Raw genomic sequence first — 20987 nt, 5'->3', positions numbered from 1 at the left:
GGATGACCCTCGCGGTTTGGGGTCAGGAACACGGCATCCACGCAAGTCTTGACCTAGTTCTCGCAACTCTCGTGAGAACTAGGGCACTCTGTGATCAAGATGGACTGGAGGTACGTGTAGTTACCTTTAATAACAGTCACTGATTGATGAAAATTCTATTAACTGTGTACGTACGTGACTAATGAATCTCTTCAACGAATTCCATTTTTGTAGTTACAGCTTGGATGCTCCAGGATGGATAAATAGCATCCCGGTTCTGAAACCAGTCAGCATGTCCAATATGACCTACGCGGATGTAGTGGAGAGTATCGTGTGGGACAGGAACAAGGCGCAGCGGTTCTCCACACATCTCCGGGAGGGGCCGTTCATATCGGATTGTGGGTTCAGAGGGCAGAGCAGTCTGGGCATGGTAAGTGGTGCGGTCATTCCAAAACAAGCTTTTATCATTTAAAAATCTATTTAAAAATGTTTAAACTAACAAATGTTCAAACTATAGTTTTAGATTTTAAACTCTGAATGTTGAAACTATAGTTAAAAGTATCAAACTCTCTACATACATTATTAGTAATAGCATCCATGTAATATCATACGTTGCGTAAATACCAAAAACACGTTTGCTTCGATATCATTTCAGCATTGAGGATATGTATCCTATTTTTGTTTTCTTGTCCATGTTTCCATGTATCATAAGTAAGCTTGTAGAAAGACTCAAGAAAATGCGAATATTCTTACTTTCCCAAACTGATACTGTAATTTCCTTGAATGTCATCCTCCAGTCACATTTCCGCAAGGAGAGCCCTCTGCCCAGGGCAACAGTCCCGGCTGCTGCACCAGAAGACGTTTGTAGCACGTCTCTAGGGACGGTCGGGCCTGAGATGGTCACAATGCTGCATCTTCTGCCAATTATAATATGTTCGATTCTATACACACTGTAAACCATCGCACTGTTGAAAGAAACAATCGGGAGTTGTCATAGAGGTACCTGTAGTAAAACATACAATGTACCAAGAATACGTTAGCGCTGTTGATGTGGATGAATGACATCATGGCATTTACAAGTACACATTGGTTCAGCGTATCCAAAGCTGGACAGGTCATCTATCATATAGAATGACAATGCCTGCCCCGAGTATGAGGAAGCTTTAGGCGTTATCCACATGTGAATAACCTTGGTACGTAAATAAAACCCGATCTTACATACTAATAATCGCACATACTTGATGCTCGTGGTGAAACAATGTGTTTGTTTCTAATTACATTCAAGATGATCGTTTATTTACAAGCCTTGAATCGCGGTAGATAGCTTCAATAGCAGATTTTAATGCAGAGAACCTTGCCATATTATCAACAAGACAACATGGCCTACAAACGCAATTATGACACTCGTAACCTTCACTGCAAAAAATGGAAGTTTTCCATCAACCCTACCCAACCCTAAAATATATCTTCCTACCGTTACCTACGAGTGATATAGATAAACAATTCGCAGAATTAGTATATCTTACAGCCCCAAACTTGCAGAAACAATACAAACGTCCAGCGCAAACTTAAAGACAGACGTTTAGATGCATACACCAGGATGGCTATTAGATCAAAATATATACCTTTGTTTACAAATTCTCTTTTGTGATTTTATTAAAAAAACTAGAGTTCCACGAACACATATCTATGCCAAATAAAACAATTTTTTAAATGAAGATTGTTGTTTTTGAAATGTTGTTAATTTCGGGAAATAGATATTTGATGAAATGATTTTGTAATGTGAGTTTTTGAAATTTGTGTGTCTTGTTTTGAAATGCAGTGAATTTATATTGTTTGTGTATTTTTGCCTGCATTTGAAATGGTGGCATAGTTTTTGGTATGTCTGTGTGTGTGTGTGTGTGTGTTTGTGCATTTTTGTGGTAAGCATACCTTTAGTTATCTTTGGATGGATTGTAATGATATTTGGTATGTGGTATCTTTTTACTTGGACATGATATGTTTTTCATTTGTCGATAGGTTGCAGGAACGTTGGCTTTACATGATATTTAGCATATTGTTACTTTTGGTAGAGATGTACACGTCAACATTGTGGCCTGAGACAGATAATTTAATAGTCTAATAAATCCTGACAAATTACTCCACCCAGTTGTCACAGCCACAGCAATGTACATTTCCTGTTTACATATCAGGATTTAGACCTCATTTTAATCTCCAAACCGGTCTTCTGTGTGCCTGATCTGAATTATGAAGTCAATTCTTATCATGCATACAAATGATGCACCAAACTTCACTATTGACTGACGTCTTTGCAAACTTGAGGGAAAAGTTTGAGTAGCTTGATGGACAAAAAATCGATACTGATTCTTGGCGATATTGTCGCACACTTTTAATTACGGTTCCCCGTCATTTTGTTCAAAGGTATAATAAAGTGGGGCATTTGCCCAGTTTACATTAAGCAAGGAGATGGAGATGGAGGGAGCACGATTTACTTTCTTTTTTCCTATCTCCACCACAAGTGTGAACAGAATAATTCACACCCGGATGTCAAAGACACTCATTTGTATTAATTCCATGCCCGCGCACTGGTGTCTTCCCTTTGTTTATGGTCATTTTCAGGATGGCGCGGCCAGGAGATGACGACTTTGTGTGGAGCGATTTTAGCGATTTCAATGAGCTCCTTATACCCCTGTCACATTATCCACGATCCTGGGGCGTATCGATCGAAGATCGGCCATATTTAAGATCGACAGAAGGTTGCGCGTATTTTTCACCTTAAAAACACGTCCCTGTCACATATAAGCCATATTTTTTACCTTGTACAATTGTTGTGCAATTAAGTTATTATCATAAGCGAGGCTAATGGGCGATTGCCGCAGAATCGTCGTCCGATCGATTTTCGCCAAATGTGATGGGGGTATTAGCGATTTTGGGTTTACGGAAAAGGCTGGGCTGTCTACCTGGGCTGTCTACCTGGGCTGGCTATCACGTCAGGCTACTTGGACCTACGAAAGCCCATTGGGACAAAAGCTGTTTAAGCAGTAGGGGTTGTTTGTGCTCAATGAAGAAGCAATGTGTGAAGGAACTGTATGTAAATGGGCTGTATGTGAATGGCCCAAATCATGCTTTCTATGTTCGTTTTGTGTGTTACGAGACCTTGTGGCCTGATGACCCAAATCATACTTTCTACGTTCGTTTTCGTTTAACGCGACCTTGTGACCTGATTACCCAAATCATGCTATGTTCGTTTTGTGCGTAATGCGACCTTGTCGCCTGATCAGCCAAATTATGTGCGTTTGGGCATAACGCGCCCTTGTGTCCTGATGACCCAAATCACGCTTTCTATGTGCGTTTGGGCCTAACGCGACCTTGTGATCTGATGACCCAAATCTTGCTATGTTCGTTTGGGGCGTAACGCGACCTTGTCGCTTGATTAGCCAAATCATGTTGGTTTTGGCGTAACGCGACCTTTATCAGTATTTTGGGTTTTATCAGTCTATATATAGAGTTCAGCTCTCTCTTCCTTGCTCAAACTGCATTCTACTACAAAATGATGTTAGTCTTGTAACTTATCTATATCACAATATTCATTGTTCTAGAGGAGTGCGGTTATGTGTTCCGATTTCAATGTGTAATTTGTGGCAACTGATTTGTAGTTTTGTGACGGCCGTTCTGTGCCGAATATTGATAATACCCAGGAATTGTTCTACATGATAGTTGGACTTGAACAGTCTGTAAATGTAATACCTCAATTTGTTTTTAGCGGACCCTCCTTTGTTATCAATATCATTGTGTAGCTCTCTTAGAAAAGTTTGAAAATAAATGTCTTTCAGACGCTGATTGATAGAATTGATAATTTGAGACGAATTTGTGTTGTGTTGTAGAGGACAATGCCATATAAATCCATAACCGCATTCCTCCAGTGACTGGCGAACTCCTGAAGCCCAACACTTGGCTCCAGTCTGACTGAAAACTGTCTGCTGGTACTTTCTGGCGAAGCCTAATTAAGTGTTTGATAGCATTTAGGAAGGCTTCCAAATGCATGGAGAACTTCCCTAACTCGGCTCTAGCGGCAAGGCCACAGAATTTTAGGTGAATGGATCCGATAGGACAGGATTTGGAGCTTTTAACAGAACACCAGATTTTCGACCCGTAAGAATTATGGGCTTGACGCAGGTATCAAAACGTTTGTTTCTGACAAAGGCGTGTCGGCTTTGTCTAAAGATTGGTTTATCCCAAATAAAGCTTTTAGTCCCCTGATGTACAGATGTTTGTTATTTGCCTTGAAAGTACCCGCAGAATTGACAACAATACCTAAATAACCATAGGTTGTCACTATTTCAACAGGATTGTTCTTATACGTGACACGCAGCTCTTTTGGTATACGAGCTGTGTTTCATGTATAAGAACAATCCTGTTGAAATAGTTAATTAACAGTAGTAGCTGCGATCACAGGTTAGTAATTGTGTGTATGTGTTGGGTCATTGTTTGAATGGTAAGAGTGACTGTTATAGCTCTTTTGTGGGGTGGGGGTGGCCTTGAAAAAGGCCGGGGTTATAGCTTGTGCAGTAGGTGTACTTGGTTCTGCTGTACTTGGTGACGGCCTTGGTGCCCTCGCTGACGGCGTGCTTTGCCAGCTCGCCCGATAGCAGGAGCCGCACGGCGGTCTGGATCTCGCGGCTGCTGATGGTAGAGCGCTTGTTGTAGTGAGCCAGACGAGAAGCCTCGGCGGCGATGCGCTCGAAAATGTCATTGACGAAGGACTTGATGATGCTCATGACCTTGCTGAAGTCACCGGTGTCAGTGTGCACATGTTTTAGCACCTTGTTTACATCTATCAGGACTTTGGATGCTATAGAAAGGCTGGTGACTACATTAGGACATTTACGTGCACGCGTGTGCTTAGCCAAGGATATTATCTTGTTATAGCTAAACAGCGGTATCAAACAAGAAACTTATCTACTCAATTATGTTTTGTATCAATAAAAAATATCACCAACGTTGGTCTTACAAGCGACATTGGTGTTCAGCATACGAACAGGAATATTGTGTGTGTGTGTGTTTGTATTTGTATGCGTGTATCTGACAATGTGTGTGTGTGTGTGTGTGTGTGTGTGTGTGTGTGTGCAAGTAAAATTCCATTAACTGCAGAACTGAACTCAGGTGGTATGATCAGAGTATGTGCATGGAGAAAACTTTTACGAATAACTTGAGGCTCCAGCCCGATTCGACCTATAATCACGAGATCCCCTTTGAACTCTAAGGCTGAAGGTTCCTATACAGTAGATACAAATGTAATTGAAACTCAAATAAGCAACCCTCCAAAAAACTTCAATGACAAAGGCCAAAAAATTGGGAAAGTATATGTATTTAAAAGTCCGATGTAAAAATACATGTATCTCCTCTGAGATTTCTTACTGAAATTAAACAATCAACTAGAGAAATTTTTCTGTTCTGTTTGTTTGTTTTGTTTATTTTCATACACCTGGGTAGCCTATTCAGTGCTAGTACACTGGTTTTCAATAGGGCCCAGTTTCACATATACATACAAAATTACAAGGAAATAAAAAAAAAAAAACTTACGGAGAGTGGTATGAACGTGGCTGGAATGGCCTCAAATGAAGATCAAGCTCAAAGATTTAGTCTTCCTTTTCTCCTCTCCCAGCACCTGCTTTACACCAGTCAATTTGCCATCCGTCTGTCTCGGAAGACAATGGTAGGCAGACAGGGTGTTTTTTTTAAAGGCGACTCGTCAGCCTGGCCTGCACTTGGGTTTTTAAGGTGAAGGAGGTGTGTGCACTACCTAGTTATGTCATTGGTCATATATATATATGACCTTCGGCCAATATTGACCATGGTAAGATCCTAATTGATATCAGCCCTATGGCGTTGACTGTGGCTAAACAGTCCTATAGGAGAATGACTGTCTCTGCCTCATAGGGCACATCTGTAAGCTGACTCCGGTCTGTTGCAGAGTTCTTATCGCAGAATCTGCTTTTCTTCTGCCCTGCGCATCAGTCTGTTTTCTCCCGATTTTAGCTGCCTGGACAGTGTGCATCTCCAGCTGCCATGGGTCTGTCTTGCAAGGTCCTCCCAGTGGTCAAGAGGCCTTAGGTCCCTCTTGCAAACATCTTTGTTTCTCTTTCCTGAGATCAGTTCTCCGTAGAGTAGGCCTTTGGGGATTCGGCCACCCTCCATGCATAAGTCATAAGGGCAAGAAAAAAAACACATCATTATATCATTTTATAAAATGGATAGAGTCAGGAATAACATATGTGACAGAACTATATGTGTGAATAAAATCATCAGAGAAACTGTACATGATGTATATAGATGACAAATGATGATATATTGAAGGAAATACAGTATCAATCAAGAGATACAATAATTAAACCCCACAAATTGGCTGTCTATTTGCTTCCAATTGCAAGGATAATGCTAATCCTGGACAATGCTTGAAGATATGGGCTGCCACTAAAAAGAAAAATAACAAATCTTTGAAATTCCATGGATTGACAAAACCATTATAACCTTCAGATAGATGGAAAACTATTAAGTTTCATGTTTAAACTAGAGTTCCACAATCAAACACATTCACAAAAAGATTTTAACCCTTATAACTGATATATTATCTTGTTTCAATTAATTATGCAAATAATGTCCGCAGTTGTATTATTTCAATCTGTTGCTTACTTCCGCACCTACAATGCTTCGCTCTCCTTTTGTCTTGTGTAAGACAGACCCTGTGAAACTGGCCTCTTGTTAGCAATGTCCCCCATGTAAGGCAAGATCAATGCCGTCATAGGAAATACAGCCGGTATGCCTGGAGAAAGAGTAAGCTCTGTTGCTTACTTCTGCACATACCATGCTTCGCTCTCCTTTTGTCTTGTGTAAGGCAGTCCCTGTGAAACTGGTCCCTTGTTAGCAATGTCCCCCATGTAAGGCGAGACCAATGCCGTCATAGGGAAACAGCCGGTATGCCTGGAGAGAGAGTAAGCTCTGTTGCTTACTTCTGCACATACCATGCTTCGCTCTCCTTTTCTTCACATTTACAATTTTTAAGGATTCCATTTTAGTTTTTACTTCTATTTTTTTTTAAACGGAATTTTACCTCTACCCGTTTGATGATATGATCTGAAATCAGTTGATTTTAGCGTAAGTATCCTGCTGCGTTTTACCTTACAGCTGATTTCAGACCGAAAGTAAATCTAGTGCGTAAAATAGACCGAAGTCTCTTCTTTCAGGTTGAATATGGCATATTATCAGTTTCGAGGGTGAAAAAGGCCTAAATTTGAACCGCGCGAGGCCACCTCATCAGAGGCGTCCGAAAAGGAACGCTTCAGCGCTGGCATCTGAGTGCCCGTTCCACAGAGCGCACGCCGGACCCGCACCATTGTATTTTCGTACTAGTTACCGTAAAACTAAGATACCATTTGCTAATTCACTGCGTCTTCACGTATAGTTTTTCTTCAGGCATCCTTGGAAAACACTGGAGAGGTATATTGTTGCCGATACTTGTGTTAAAAGTCGATTGCACTCGAATCAACCAAACCAACGACTTGCAACATTTGGATTTCAAACAGTCAAAAAGGTGACGTCAGTAAACAATGAATTACAAACCTTTCCAGATTTCAACCAACAAGATTTTCACAAGAGGTATAGTAGAGGATTCAACAATTCTGGCGCACTAGTCATAAAAAAAATCGAATGCATAATACATTTGCCCCGACATTTAATTTCACTGTGCAACAAATATGATCAGAAAACTAGACATAATAGTCATAAAATCCAACAAAGATGGATCATATCGAGATTACATGATATTCCTCTATGACACATATAACGCAATTTTGGTAGAAACGGCTGTTTCACAATTGAGTGTACCCATTTATTTTTCCACATGTTACCAGTTGATAAGAAAGTCTACATAAGATATTACTGTTTTTAACTTGTATTTTCCAAAAGCTGGTATAACAAGGAACACAACAAAAAAAGAAATAGAGAAATCCATCAATATTTGGCGAAACTATTGTAAAAAATGGTGCCTAAAAATGTCCTATTTTTAGTGTTACCAGGGGTCATTCAGTTTTTTTCACATTCTGACCATTGCAGCTGACATCATAAACATGGCTGCTGCCTTAAAATTCCTTATTTTGTACATGCAGTCATATGTAAACTTGAGATTTATTACAATTTTTCGAAGATATTCCAACTTTTTTTTGCCAGCAGGGTTATTTTGTATTTTCACCCACATGTTACCAATTTTAATGTAATATTTACTTATAGATTTCAAAGTCGGTAGCATTGTTTTAATGTACTGTAATAAGTGTTAATTTGACATGTAAAGTTTTGATATGATGTATGTAAGAGAACAAAAGTAGAATGAGATCATTCCTGCTTTCATCTGACTCACAGCGAAGGATCAAAGTATAGGCTGTCATTTTCCGAAAAATTCTGTCCCGTCCGTACCCCCCCCTCAATTTCTATATTAGGTTAATATTACAAACTTTTAATTATGATGGTTTACAAGTCTCTTTGACTAAATACCAAACCACTATATAAACCATATCTGTGATAAAGACCTTGCCTGATACAGCACCATATAACTTCAAATGTCCCGTCCGTACCCGTCCCGTCCGTACCCCCCACCTGTCCCGTCCGTACCCCCACTTTTAGTTTTAAGCAAAATACTGGGGAAAATGACATCCCAATTGCTTAAATAACACATGCTAAATACTAAATAGATACAAACAATTGATCTCCTCCCTAAAAATAGTAGTTTTTAATGAATTTGCCAGCATTTTCTTTGTCAGGTTTTTCAAATACCTAGTAATGTCGTCATCCAATCTTTTCCCGCGCTTGCGACCATAGGTTTCTGGGGAAAAAAACATGGCGACGTTCGATCGTGCGCGGCAGGTTGTGGCAACAAAGAGACGGTTTTCGACAATTGATCACACTTTGAGTCCAATTACTGGTTAGCAAAACAAACTTTATTGAGTTATCTTGTGCATGATAATTGTGAACTGGAAGAGGATGTGATAGATCTCTACAATAGATCGTTTTCATGTGACGTCACAGTCGCGTTCGAACGTTCGAACGGCCATGTTGGATGATAAGCTGCTCGATCTCCACACGACTGTGTGTTGCACGTGGTGGGCCCGTACATGGAAAGAAGTTTTTTTTTATTATTTACAAACGGGCTGTTTGTTCGATTTGCTAACTGCGAGTTCCATGAACACAGGATACACTGTAACAGCGTACTCGCCGTTTCTATCTAACAACACAGTTATCCCTTTTTAACTCGATTGAATCACTATTCTAGCGGCCCGCCAACATGGGTCCCCGTGCGGAGTTTGCTCATCTGTGATCAATTGTTACAAATTTAGTCGTTTTTTTGTACGTAAAGACGTGGTCTTTTAGAAAATAGTACTCTCCTACAAATTTAGTCGTTTTTTTTGTACGTAAAGACGTGGTCTTTTAGAAAATAGCACTCTCCTTTGGAGTAAAATAGTTTAAAAGTCATTTCATGGAATACGGCCCATCTACATTTCGTTATTCTAGTTATTTGCACAATGAGCATATACGTTTCCCACGTCAGAGGTTGAACTTTTACCTCAAGTCAAGTCATGTGTAGTGACAGGTTAACCGGTTAGACAACATCTTCAGACAAGGTGTGACAGGGGCAGGTCAGCACTGGAAGCTTGAAGATCTCTAACTTTGTCACCAACTTTGTCTCACAGGTGGGAATATATTTACTGTGTAGGTTCTAGTTGAAGAAATGAAGGTTGCCTTCTGCCGCAGTGAGCAGGGTTTGAAAAGCTTCATAGCATGCATGCGCAAGTTACCACGCACACATATGCGTAGCTATTATTGTAGAAAATATGTAACTACCAAACCTTAGCCTCAGGGAATTCTTCTGGTTTTCATAATGGCGATACGATCGAATGTTTATGTTGTTCTCAGTTTAGCGTATTGGGGGATGATACAATAACGTTACGGTGTCGAGGTTATGTACAAGTTGGTGGGGTTAAGACGTTAACGTTGTAGTCCAACTTTGTCGCAGTATAGCTGAAAATACGTAGTTTGGGTTGTTACATTTTGCACTAGACGTGTTTACAAAATCTCTCACTGGCTGGGTTTATTGAGGGGGACGGAAACTGTCGGGCTAGGAGAGCGTTTTTAGTCAGGCTATGGTTACTTACGAAGTAGTTGAGTCAGACAGTACCTCAGGCCGAAAGACACGTCGTATGAAGCTCGTTGGGTGAACTACGCGTGAGTTCTCCAAATTACGTCGCGCCTTGTCAAACAACGTCGTAGTTGGCTGAAGCACGCCGTAGCTCAGTTTTGACCTGGGTAGAAAACCATTCACACGGAGTCAGAGTTGGAGAAGCACCACATCTTGCCCCTTGTGAGGCAAGTGGATAGTGAGGGCAGCTGGATACTGGGGTAGACTGTGTAACACAAACTCCGCTGTATAGGGCTGTAGCTAGTCTAGTCCTCCGTGCGCAGCCTATATGATAGGAGTGTACATAACGTTATATAGTCGCCCAGGGTAGCGGTAACAGATGTCCGGGTATTCAACCATCGGCAAGAGCGTTAGATCGTCGAATGCCTTTTCTCTGAAAGCGTATGGATCAAGACCTATTATTGCAACTCTGTCCTGATATCTAGCCTTGGCTACATCACTATATCATTCACAGTACGGAGACAAAACAACGTACTTGAACCCGCCGCAAGTAACTTTGGTAGCGCCGTTCTGTGTTCTATATATCCAGGTTATCATCCAACATGGCGCCCACGCGTGGCGAAGCGGTTTTCGAATGTTCTGTGAAAACGATCTATTCCAGCAAACAACGCGATGACGTAATCCTCCCATCAGGTGGCCAGGCTATTACAATTAGGGACGGTACGTTTTTGACCTCGCTGTTTTCGAATGCGTGGTCATCGGAGCCTTTTGAATAATATTCTGAACATTTGAGTCTCTCGGTTATGCATTCCTGTGGTTATTACTGATGTTGCATTTACCGTATCTCCGTAGATTCCCTGTTTTTGAAAAAAAAAAACGAATTAAGGTAACTGAACGAATAAAGGTTAACTAGCGTTACAGGTGTCACACAGGTGCGTCTGTCAACATAAACTAGCTGATTCACCTGGCGCTGGCACGGGACGTGACGCAGGTGAGGACAAAGAGGACTACCAGGAATTAGCGGTACGGTCACAGGAAAAACGGCCGTGTTTCCTGCTGCCCTCTGGGTTTTGAAGAGACACAGTATAGAACAAGTTCTTATTGAGATCTGTGGAGGCAGCAGTTAGAGTCAAAGTCAAGGTTACTGTGGGCGCAGGAATCCGACTTGGAGAAGTCCTGGGATTGCTGGAAACAAGTAAGTAAACTTACTTCGTAATTTTACCAACAACAGTACAGCCTTATTTACACCCCCCTCCTTCCCCCCTAATTCTACGAGTATGCTTGTCGCATGTTATGGGCACGGATCTCCAATTTTGCTAGGAATGCAATTTTGCTAGCAATTCCCAAGAACAGATTATGATCAATACAATGCCTGATTTGTGTGCTGTAATCTGCACAGCACACAAATCAGGCATTATATTTTTTCATTCGACATCAAATAAGATGGGACAAACTGGAACTGTGCTCAAGTTATGGAACTTATTTTAACAGCGCAACTTAACTTGAATGTAAAGAAATTCAATGAGTGGCTCCACCTTTGCCTAGAAGGCCATGTTTTTAGGTCTGTCTGTCTGTGTGTATGCTTGAGCAAAATTACGTTGCGACAGTATTACAGTCCAAGAAGCATTTTCAACCCTTTGGTAGATCCCTGACTAGTGCGTTCCTCGGCTGTTTCAGGCTGTGATCCGTGGCTGTTACGGCCGATGCACACATATTCATGAAACGACGGTTTGTTTACGTTGTGAGATCATTATCGGCAGAAGTCACGCACAGGTGTATCTGTTGGTTCTTGACATTTCAAACAAGGCCGAGTTACGGATATCTCATTTATAACAAATAAAGACAACACCACCCTTTTAAACTGCCATTTGATCATTAATATCATAAACGTACAAAAGTATGATGAACTAGAGTTCGGCGACCTCATACCTCCATGAAAATTTAGAGCTTTCATAAATTTCAAGAAATTGACTAACACATGAACATAATTTATGCATGGTGTTGTTCATCATTGACTAACGTACACATGTCACAATTATAAAATTCCCATTATTGATCATACAGTGGTTTTGCAATTTTTACATAAATTATGCAAATAAGTTCCTCATTACCATATTTGGTATCTGCTTATATTCTACCTATCATAATTAACATGTGTTACATTTATTGAAGTCCAGTTATTGAAAAAAATGGAATCATACAATTTCCTCATTAATTATGCAAATTAAGCTCTCATTTGCATAACATGTATATCATTATGAACATCTTTGCCTAAGGTACCCGCATGCCTAATATGATGCCAATCCGTCAATCCTTTCTGCAGTTATCCTCATTGGAATGTCTTGACAAAAACGCCCCTGCAGTTCCCAAATTAAATGTTAGGGGGCTGAAACTTGCCCCACTTTGTCATGACACTAAAAGCTATCTACCACCCAAATGTCAAGACCATACCACGTCAGGGACAAGAGATACATAGAAAAACTGCTATGATAGAATATTCTCATTAATTATGCAAATGTAATATAATTTTGCATAATTAGTATTTCATTTTATACAACATTGTCTGAGGTACCTACATACCAAAAATCATGAAAATCCGCTGTTCCTTTCTTGAGTTATCGTCTTCAGAAGTTTTTGACAAAAATGCCCCTGCTATCCCAAAACTAGACGCTAGGGGGCCCAAATTTATGTCACTTATTTCTGAGCGCAAGAGCTATGTAACACATAAAAATCGGGACCATAGCTTGTTCAGAACACGAGATAGCAAAACCGGAAGTTGTGCTGCATCTAATCTAATCCCAACATCTAATCACTTCCAGCTTTCATCACACCCTACCAACACACCAAGTATGAAAGCAATCCATTCAGCCGTTCTTGAGTTATCTTGTTGACAGACAGACAGACACACACACAAACGCAGGGTAAAATATAACCTCCATGACATTTCATGTAGGTAATAAAGCTAAAGGGGCTCTGCACCACTCATTTACATACACATTAGGAGTGTCTTCATAAACAAGCTATTTGACCCTTCCCTTTTTTACTGTCACCCAACACAGTCCGCAGCACGGTCATTTCGTTACACTTGATTATTATCCTATCTAGGTCGCATGTTAAGCGCTATATAAGTGTTTTCCTGTTATCTTGTTCATATTGATCTTCCTTGGTTGACATTAGAGACGTGACTGGACACACAATTTTACGTTTGGTTTTGGTTACATGTTTGTTTTTTATCGTTCGATTTTGTTCCGTTCCGTGATAACGTTACCAATAGACACATATCATTCATCCCTAACACGTCCCTGTTTCTCATATCTCTCTACTTACACTGTTCAATGTTTCTATATCTTCAAGAAAGGGTATTCGATTAAGTTTTTACCGGGGAAATGCGAATTCGGGAAAGGTAAGTCGGGGAATTATTTGCGGCTCGGCTCGGCTCGGCTCGGATCCAAGATGGCGGCCCGACTGGATCGGCTATCCCAGTAATCTGTACTGTCGGATGCTTTTGTCCCAGCAGCAGCAGCATGCAGAGGAGCCGTGTGACGTGCCGAGCTGCTGCAGTCAGTGTCCTCGGTCTCCTGTGGGTCGTCACGGCCGTCTTCGCCTGCCCGGAGACATGTGATTGTGTGCCTGGCGGGGAGGTTGACTGTAGTAGACGGGGGCTCACAGTCGTTCCCGCCAACATACCACTGGGTACGACTGGTCTCAGCCTGTACTATAATAACATACAGAACCTGTCTGATGCGGATTTCTCTCACCTCACCAGCCTGGAGAGGCTTCATCTGTCCAACAACGACATCCGGGTTCTCCCTGCAGGAGTGTTCTCACATCTCACCCGTCTGAAGTGGCTTGATCTGGACAACAACGACATCCGGGTTCTCCCTGCAGGAGTGTTCTCACATCTCACCAGCCTGGAGTGGCTTGCTCTGTACAACAACGACATCCGCGTTCTCCCTGCCGGAGTGTTCTCACATCTCACCAGTCTGGTTTGGCTGCGGCTATCTGGTAATCACATAGCTGACCTCCCGGACGGAGTGTTCTCAAATCTGACCAGTTTGGAAGGACTTATCCTGAACAACAATAACATCTCGAGTGTGCCCACTGGAGTGTTCTCACATCTCACCAGTCTGCAGGGCCTGGATCTAACTGGTAATCATATAGCTGACCTCCCGGATGGAGTATTCTCACATCTCACTAGTCTGCAGGAGCTGAAGCTATCTGGTAATCATATAGCTGACCTCCCGGATGGAGTATTCTCACATCTCACCAGTTTGGTACGGCTTTACCTGTACAACAATAACATCTCGAGTGTGCCCACTGGAGTGTTCTCACATCTCACCAGTCTTCAGGAACTTTACATAGCAGAAAACCCATGGAGGTGTGACTGTAATCTATATGGTCTACTGACTTTGGCACGTCAGGGCGCTTTATTTATTGCCGTTAACCCCACCTGCAGTTCCCCTCCCCACATGAAAGGCGTCGCGCTGTCATCTGTTACAGGAGACAAAGTTTGTCTCGGCCGCGGGGACTGCACCACGGGAAGTGTTGACGGCACTTGTGCTTGCAACGTGCGCTGGACTGGCCCATTCTGTGGTACAGGTAGGATTCCTTTAAATACTCTTAAAACGGGTTTAATAATGCATGAAGAAAGTCGTAAAAACAAACTACTTCATGTTCGTTCGATAAGGGCAATTTGGAGTAAAGTACCTAAAATTCGAAAGTTCGAAATGCTCTGCAATCACTCAAATCATCTCAGTGCAAGTGAAAAGCCATAATAATGCAAGAGGCATATATATATATATATATATATATATATATATATATATATATATATATATATATAATGTTTGTACAGTGGTTTAAACTATTAATTAATATGCAAAAAATGGAAGGAAGACAAATTTTAGTAGTTTTAAGGCAACGAGGGTAGGACAAGTTAAGACCAAGTTCATAGTTAGGATAAACTTGTTCTCGAACTAGATCTCTTTTGCCTGTCAATTCACAGCTAGGATATTAAAAAAAATCTCTCCAACAAGATTTCTCCAGTATCACCGACGAAAAACACCGGATGGTTGTCTGAAAAATGTAACCGTTTTCAAAATTATATCCAGTTGCTTGAAAAACTACTTTTTGGCGTATCTTATTACATGGATGTCTAACCATCGTCGGCGTTACCCTTGCTTCAAACGAAAATAACTTCAGAGTTTCCTGACCAGAAAAACATATTTATAATGACATTCGGTCATTTTCACTTTCAGATGATAACTTGGCCCTTGGAAAGAAAGCATCACAGAGTTCGAACCGAGCCTTCAATGGAGTATCAGCTGGAGCCGAAAAGGGTGTGGATGGTTCCGTTACTGACTGCGCTGTAACAAACCCGGAACAACAGTCATGGTGGCAGGTGGACCTGGCAGGTTACTACAGGGTCAGCCGGGTCAGAGTTATAAACCGCTTCGATGTGGGTAAGTTGATGTTCACCTTGCTTAATATCCTTAATACCCCTGTCACATTATGTACGTTCTTCGGACGTACTTCGCGATCGCTGGAAGGTCGGCCTATTTTAAGATCTTCAGAAGGTCTTGCGTATTTGTCGCCCAAAAACTGTCCCTGTCCCACATATAAGCGAGGCTCGTGCAATCTCCAATAAATAAATCTATGATAATGAACCTCCCATGACCTCTTGCACGCGGACAAGATAACACAAAATGTTCCTCACAATTACAAAAAGGCAAGAGATCAATAAATGTTTATTCTTTTGTTGTCGGAATCTTTTTTAACCAATTAATGGAATGCACGGGCATACTAGAGATGAAAGAAAAGTGTATCACAAAGCCAGCCTACATACCACCACAGGGGCCACAATGTCAGAATTACCCTCCCATTTAAAGAAATTTAATATTTGCAAACAAACGTAATTCGGGCGTAAGTCGAGCGAACCTCGCCCGACTGACGGGCGTCCGCTATCCGATCTTGCAGGACATCACTAAATGCCTCCCGGGGTATCGCTATATGCCTCGCGGGATATCGTTATATGCCTCGCGGGATATCGCTATATGCTTAGCGGGATATCGCTATATGCCTCGCGGGAGATCGCTATATGCTTAGCGGGATATCGCTATATGTCTCGCGGGATATAGCTAAATCCCCCCCCCCCATCACTAGCGTTTTCGCCCTCCCTGTAGCATTTTCCCCTCCCCCTAAGAATACTGCTTTCCGGGGGGTTCTCAAGAGCAGCTGGGTACGTGTCACATATTACATGCACTTGGGTGTAACGAATATGATATTTATATTTCAGCCATACATAGTATGGTGAAATATATTGTATTCGTAATGTTTCTTTCTTTCTTTCGTTCTCCTGTCAAATCTTCAAAGTGATTCATCTCCGCCGTTCCTGGACCGAATGACCTGAAATTTGGCACAGGGGTAGAATGGGCCAATACCTTGATGCTTTTTCTCAGTTTTTTCATATCTGCCTCTAAAATGATTTTATTGAGATTTTTTGGTCAATTTTAGACCAAAACTGTATATTTTGGCCCCTGTACCCTGGTATTACAACCAAATGAGCTGAAATTTGACAGAGATGTGCCTTGATAATGCCCCCATATAAATTCGATAACACTTTTGGTGTACAGTACAACAAAATGCTTATTTTTGCGATTTTTTTACCAATTTTTGACCAAAAAAGGACACTTTTGGCCCCTATACCCTGGTATCACAACCAAATGAGCTGAAATTTGACAGAGATGTGCCTTGATAATGCCCCCATATAAATTAAATAACACTTTTGGTGTACAGTACAACAAAATGCTTATTTTTGCGATTTTTAAACCAATTTTTGACCAAAAAAGGACACTTTTGGCTCCTGTACCTTGGTATTGCAACCGAATGAGCTGAAATTCGACAGAGATGTGCCTTGATAATCCCTTTATATAAATTCAATAACACTTTTGGTGTACAGTGCAACAAAATGCTTATTTTTGCGATTTTTGGCCAATTTTTCACCAAAAAAAGGACACTTTTGACTCCTGTACCCTGGTATTACAATTAAATGACCTGAAATTTGGTATAGATAGGCATTAGATACTTAGTAACAAGATTCAAGTAAAATTTTTGACATAAACAACTTTAAAATGATTAATTTTGGCACTTTTCTGAGGGGAAATTTGTTTTCTTTTGGCCTCCTGACGTGACCTTCCGTGACCCCGCACAGAGCCACACCTGTGCGCGTCAGCCGGAGAGTTAATTGAATCAAAGACCTAGCCAATCAGCGAAGAGGAATTTGGCAAATGATCAACGCATCATCTTCTCCAGTTACATGTTGCTGTTACAGCTTACCTTTGCCACTTCTTCTGTGTAAATTATTTTGTCTCTCTGGTCCTGCTAAAAACATAATATCGTAATTGGAACACACCGCGGAATTGCACGGAGAACGGGCGCGTGGTTGGAAGGGGGTGCATTATACCGGCCGAACGAAACACGGCACAATTAACTGCCGCTGTGTACCTTTATACATCCTCTGTTGTTCCTTTCTTTCCTGTTAGTAGTTGCACAAAACAAAAATCTGCATGAGCATACAAAAAGTCATGAGAAAATGGGCGTATACTGACAAGAATTTTCATTTAATTTTGGTCCGTCATAACCGCTATGACGTAAAACTTTACTGCTGGCCGTAGCATTAAAAATGGCGGGAAAATGGCGGCGTGCGTTCAATTTGACCCATTCAGTCGTAGATCCGGGCTATAATGCAACGGTTCCTCACACTTTTGCACGAGTTGTAGGTCACCAAAAGAAATTCAAGATTGCTGTTGAATCATGCTCGTCTTGTGCCGTGAGCACATGTGATTAGTATCTACAAATCTGGCGATGAACGTGACAGTGTGTTTGTCACACGACGAGCTCGCCTGCCCCGAAAATGACCTGAAAACTTTTGGCCTTGTTGTCTTCGAATGCATTGTTATCGATGCTTTGTAAATTATGTATTGGACACCTAGATGTCTGAAGTGTGCATACCTCAGAAATAACTATTGTTGCATGTGTAGATCTCTTTAAGTTCCACTATTTTTAATCGACCGGTATAAGGCTTATGACCGGTATTATGCCAATGCATGTTATCAGTTCTTTGGGGCATATCTATGATAATCGCAGCAGTCACTTAACTTCTCTTCAGGAGTTTAGCGTAACACTATTTCAGGTCAAACCGTCAAAGGCAACTAAAAACAAACTTTAACGTTACTAATTTCAACAGTACTTATAACTTGTTATCCGAAGTTGAAACGCTAGCGATGGTATTTTCGCTGCGCTGTTAGCTCCGTGCGACTGTTGTTGACGGTCTTATAACGGTATATTTTGTACCCCTGTACCCTGGTATGAGTAACATTTGGTATAGATAGGCATAAGATAGTTGGTAAAATGATCCAAGTAAAATTTTTGGCATAAAGTACTGTAAAAGGATTAATTACAGCCCTTTTTTTAGGGGAAATTGGTTTTCTTTCGTTCTCCATGCCATGACCTTTCGGACGTTCACCCCACAGAGCCGACATCTGCACCTGCGTCTAGCCGGCAGGAAGAGTTAATTCAATTAATGGTTCAGCCATTCAGCGAAGAGGAAAGCGAAGGCTAATTAATATTCATAAGCGGGACCACACAATACGTTAACTTGAAGACTCAGGCCGTACAGACTTCTCGCCAGGATTTTTTCAAAGCGTCGGGCAGGGGTCCGGGGGCCGCCGAATGTCCCTGGCGGGGTCCAGGGGCAGCGCCACTGTGGGGGGGACCCAGGTGGGCGAAGCCCCCCCGGAAGCTCTTGCATTTTAGACTATTGAGAAGGCTTCCTTTATCAGTTTTTTTAGGGCCATATCTACAATAATCGTAGCAGTCACTTACTTCTCTTCAGCAGTTTGACTTTAAAATATTTCGGGTCAAAGCTTCAAAGACAACTAAAACCTCATAAACAACAAACTTTACTTAGCTCAACAGTATACAAAAATATTGTACGGGTTGCCATCCTTAGTTGAAGCGCTTATTTATAGCGCTAGTATCTTCGCTGCGCCGTTAGCCGCCGTGCGACTTTTGTTGACGGTCTGATATCCCTAAGTCGCCGCCTCGCTGATATTCCCACGGACATGTTTCAAGAAAAATACCCAGCAAAAAAACGCTGTTCTGCGTCAAATTCTATTCTATAAAACATGTGGGACTCAGTGTTACAGTCTAGATATTTTGTAGAAGCACCGCTGTAGGAAAGAAGGTCCAAGCAATGTAAAACATCACGTAGCATGAAGTTCGCTGTCAACTGGCACACAGCACATGACTGTTTGAAACTCTAAGTCTAATCAACAGCCGTGTTTGATTGATAGCCGGCGGTCCTTTGATGAAGTCGGCGAAAGGTGCGTTAGTTAGAAAATCTGCGTTTAGTTTTGATACGTAATTATAAGTTAGACAGTGGCGAGAATGATTATTTTCTCATCAATATTTCTCTTCAGAATTATTTGAACTTAATTGTACATCTAAACAATTGGCTTACCTGTGCAATGTTTATATGATTAATGATCAGTGTACTGAAATCATGTGTAACGTATGGCTCCTAGTCAATAGATCAGCATTTTCTCTATAGTGACCACCTGTCTATAGTGGCCACATTTCCTAGTGCTGTTGTTGTTTGACATAAACTTTGAACATTTAAATTGTAAGTAACTTTAAACTGCCAGAGTTTCAGCCCAATAAAACACTCTCAGCGCCAGGGTATGAACAGACTGACCAGACAGACGAAAATAAATCCTCGAACAAGGTTCAATCGTATCTTCCGGGTCTGGCAGGAAGTTGTTAAACTAAAATCAGATAGGCTCGATGGCTGATTGCATACAAAGTAAAACAGTTTAACAGTTTTACAGCTTGAAGAAAACAAACGCTCCTACAGTACCTGCACCTGCTTGATAATTATCAACTCGTATGCCCTACTTGAATAAAAAAAGTTCACTGCAATAATAAATGTACCCACATCACAAGGAGCTTATACTTTTTTAAACTTACACCTAGTTATCGTACTGAAAATTGTTAATGACATTACATGAAGTCATTCAACAATTTTCAGTCATGATGAAAATTTTCTGAATGGAAGGTGTGATTATTGTCATTTTCTGAAAAATAGAAGCAAGCTCTGTTTTTACCTGGAATCAATTCACAATACCAGTCCACTTTGGGGGATAATGTACTGTTAAGAGGATGTTCCATTTTTGCGCAGGGGTGATTTGGAACAGTCCAATGTTGCGTGGGAAGGGGTATGGCTGAAATATGCTGTATTTGCTCTTAAGCAAATGTCGGCCTTTCTAGTTGATATACATTTTGCTAAATGCTACATAAACACTGGTAAAGTACCAGTCTTAAGAAACACGGGTAAAATACGTTCCTAAAAATACTAGAAAAAAACAGTCATCTTGCAGGTGAAAATGTTTGCATAATTGATACAAGGGACCCAACCCTCCTTCTCCGAAACAAGTTCAACTACCTTATTAACATAGAATTACGATAATATTAACACTATGCCTGAAGTTTTTGCCCTTGTATTCCGGTTGCCAGACCCAATTATTTTGGATAACCTTGCAATGCGGTCCATACAAAGTTTTTTTGCTGTTTCTATACCTCTGAGGTGTGCTCTATCAAAATCTGGATGATGCCACTCTGTCATCATTGGACAATCCGCACAATTTGCAAATTAAGGCGGTTAGGGCAGCCCTGGCTGTCTGTAAACAGCCGAACGAATAAATGGCTGGAGTTATTTATCATACTCGTGTACTTATTCTGAAACTGCATTTTGTGATTTATACCA

General features: G+C 41.2%; 3 protein-coding genes across 3 annotated transcripts in view; 2 read left to right on the top strand and 1 right to left on the bottom strand.

Moving 5' to 3' along the window:
• The window catches only part of LOC118408002 (DBH-like monooxygenase protein 1), a gene marked incomplete at its 5' end in the record, with an annotated part of 11554 nt that extends 9857 nt beyond the window's left edge, over positions 1-1697 (top strand). Inside the window, 2 exon segments of the mRNA XM_035808612.1 lie at positions 214-409; positions 777-1697. Coding sequence (XP_035664505.1) covers positions 214-409; positions 777-935 — 355 coding nt within the window.
• A 1279-nt stretch (positions 1698-2976) lies between these two features.
• On the bottom strand, positions 2977-7050 carry LOC118408001 (late histone H2B.L4-like). Its single transcript, XM_035808611.1, has 2 exons — positions 7002-7050; positions 2977-4933 (listed from the first exon to the last, which is right to left on the bottom strand). Exons 1-2 carry the CDS (start codon positions 7048-7050, stop codon positions 4488-4490), a joined length of 495 nt encoding a protein of 164 aa, XP_035664504.1. The 3' UTR covers positions 2977-4487.
• Positions 7051-9239: 2189 nt separating this feature from the next.
• The window catches only part of LOC118408000, a 28453-nt gene continuing 16705 nt past the window's right edge, over positions 9240-20987 (top strand). The window contains exons 1-5 of the mRNA XM_035808610.1: positions 9240-9719; positions 10755-10885; positions 11087-11360; positions 13683-14764; positions 15424-15627. Of these exons, the coding sequence (XP_035664503.1) occupies positions 13690-14764; positions 15424-15627 (1279 nt within the window). The 5' untranslated portion in view covers positions 9240-9719; positions 10755-10885; positions 11087-11360; positions 13683-13689. The remainder of the gene's footprint in view (positions 9720-10754; positions 10886-11086; positions 11361-13682; positions 14765-15423; positions 15628-20987) is intronic.

Source organism: Branchiostoma floridae, unplaced genomic scaffold (genome assembly GCF_000003815.2).
Source record: "Branchiostoma floridae strain S238N-H82 unplaced genomic scaffold, Bfl_VNyyK Sc7u5tJ_1519, whole genome shotgun sequence".
Lineage (NCBI taxonomy): Eukaryota > Metazoa > Chordata > Leptocardii > Amphioxiformes > Branchiostomatidae > Branchiostoma > Branchiostoma floridae.
Note: the sequence above shows the minus strand (reverse complement) of the source record. Positions and strands in the feature narration are given on the sequence as shown.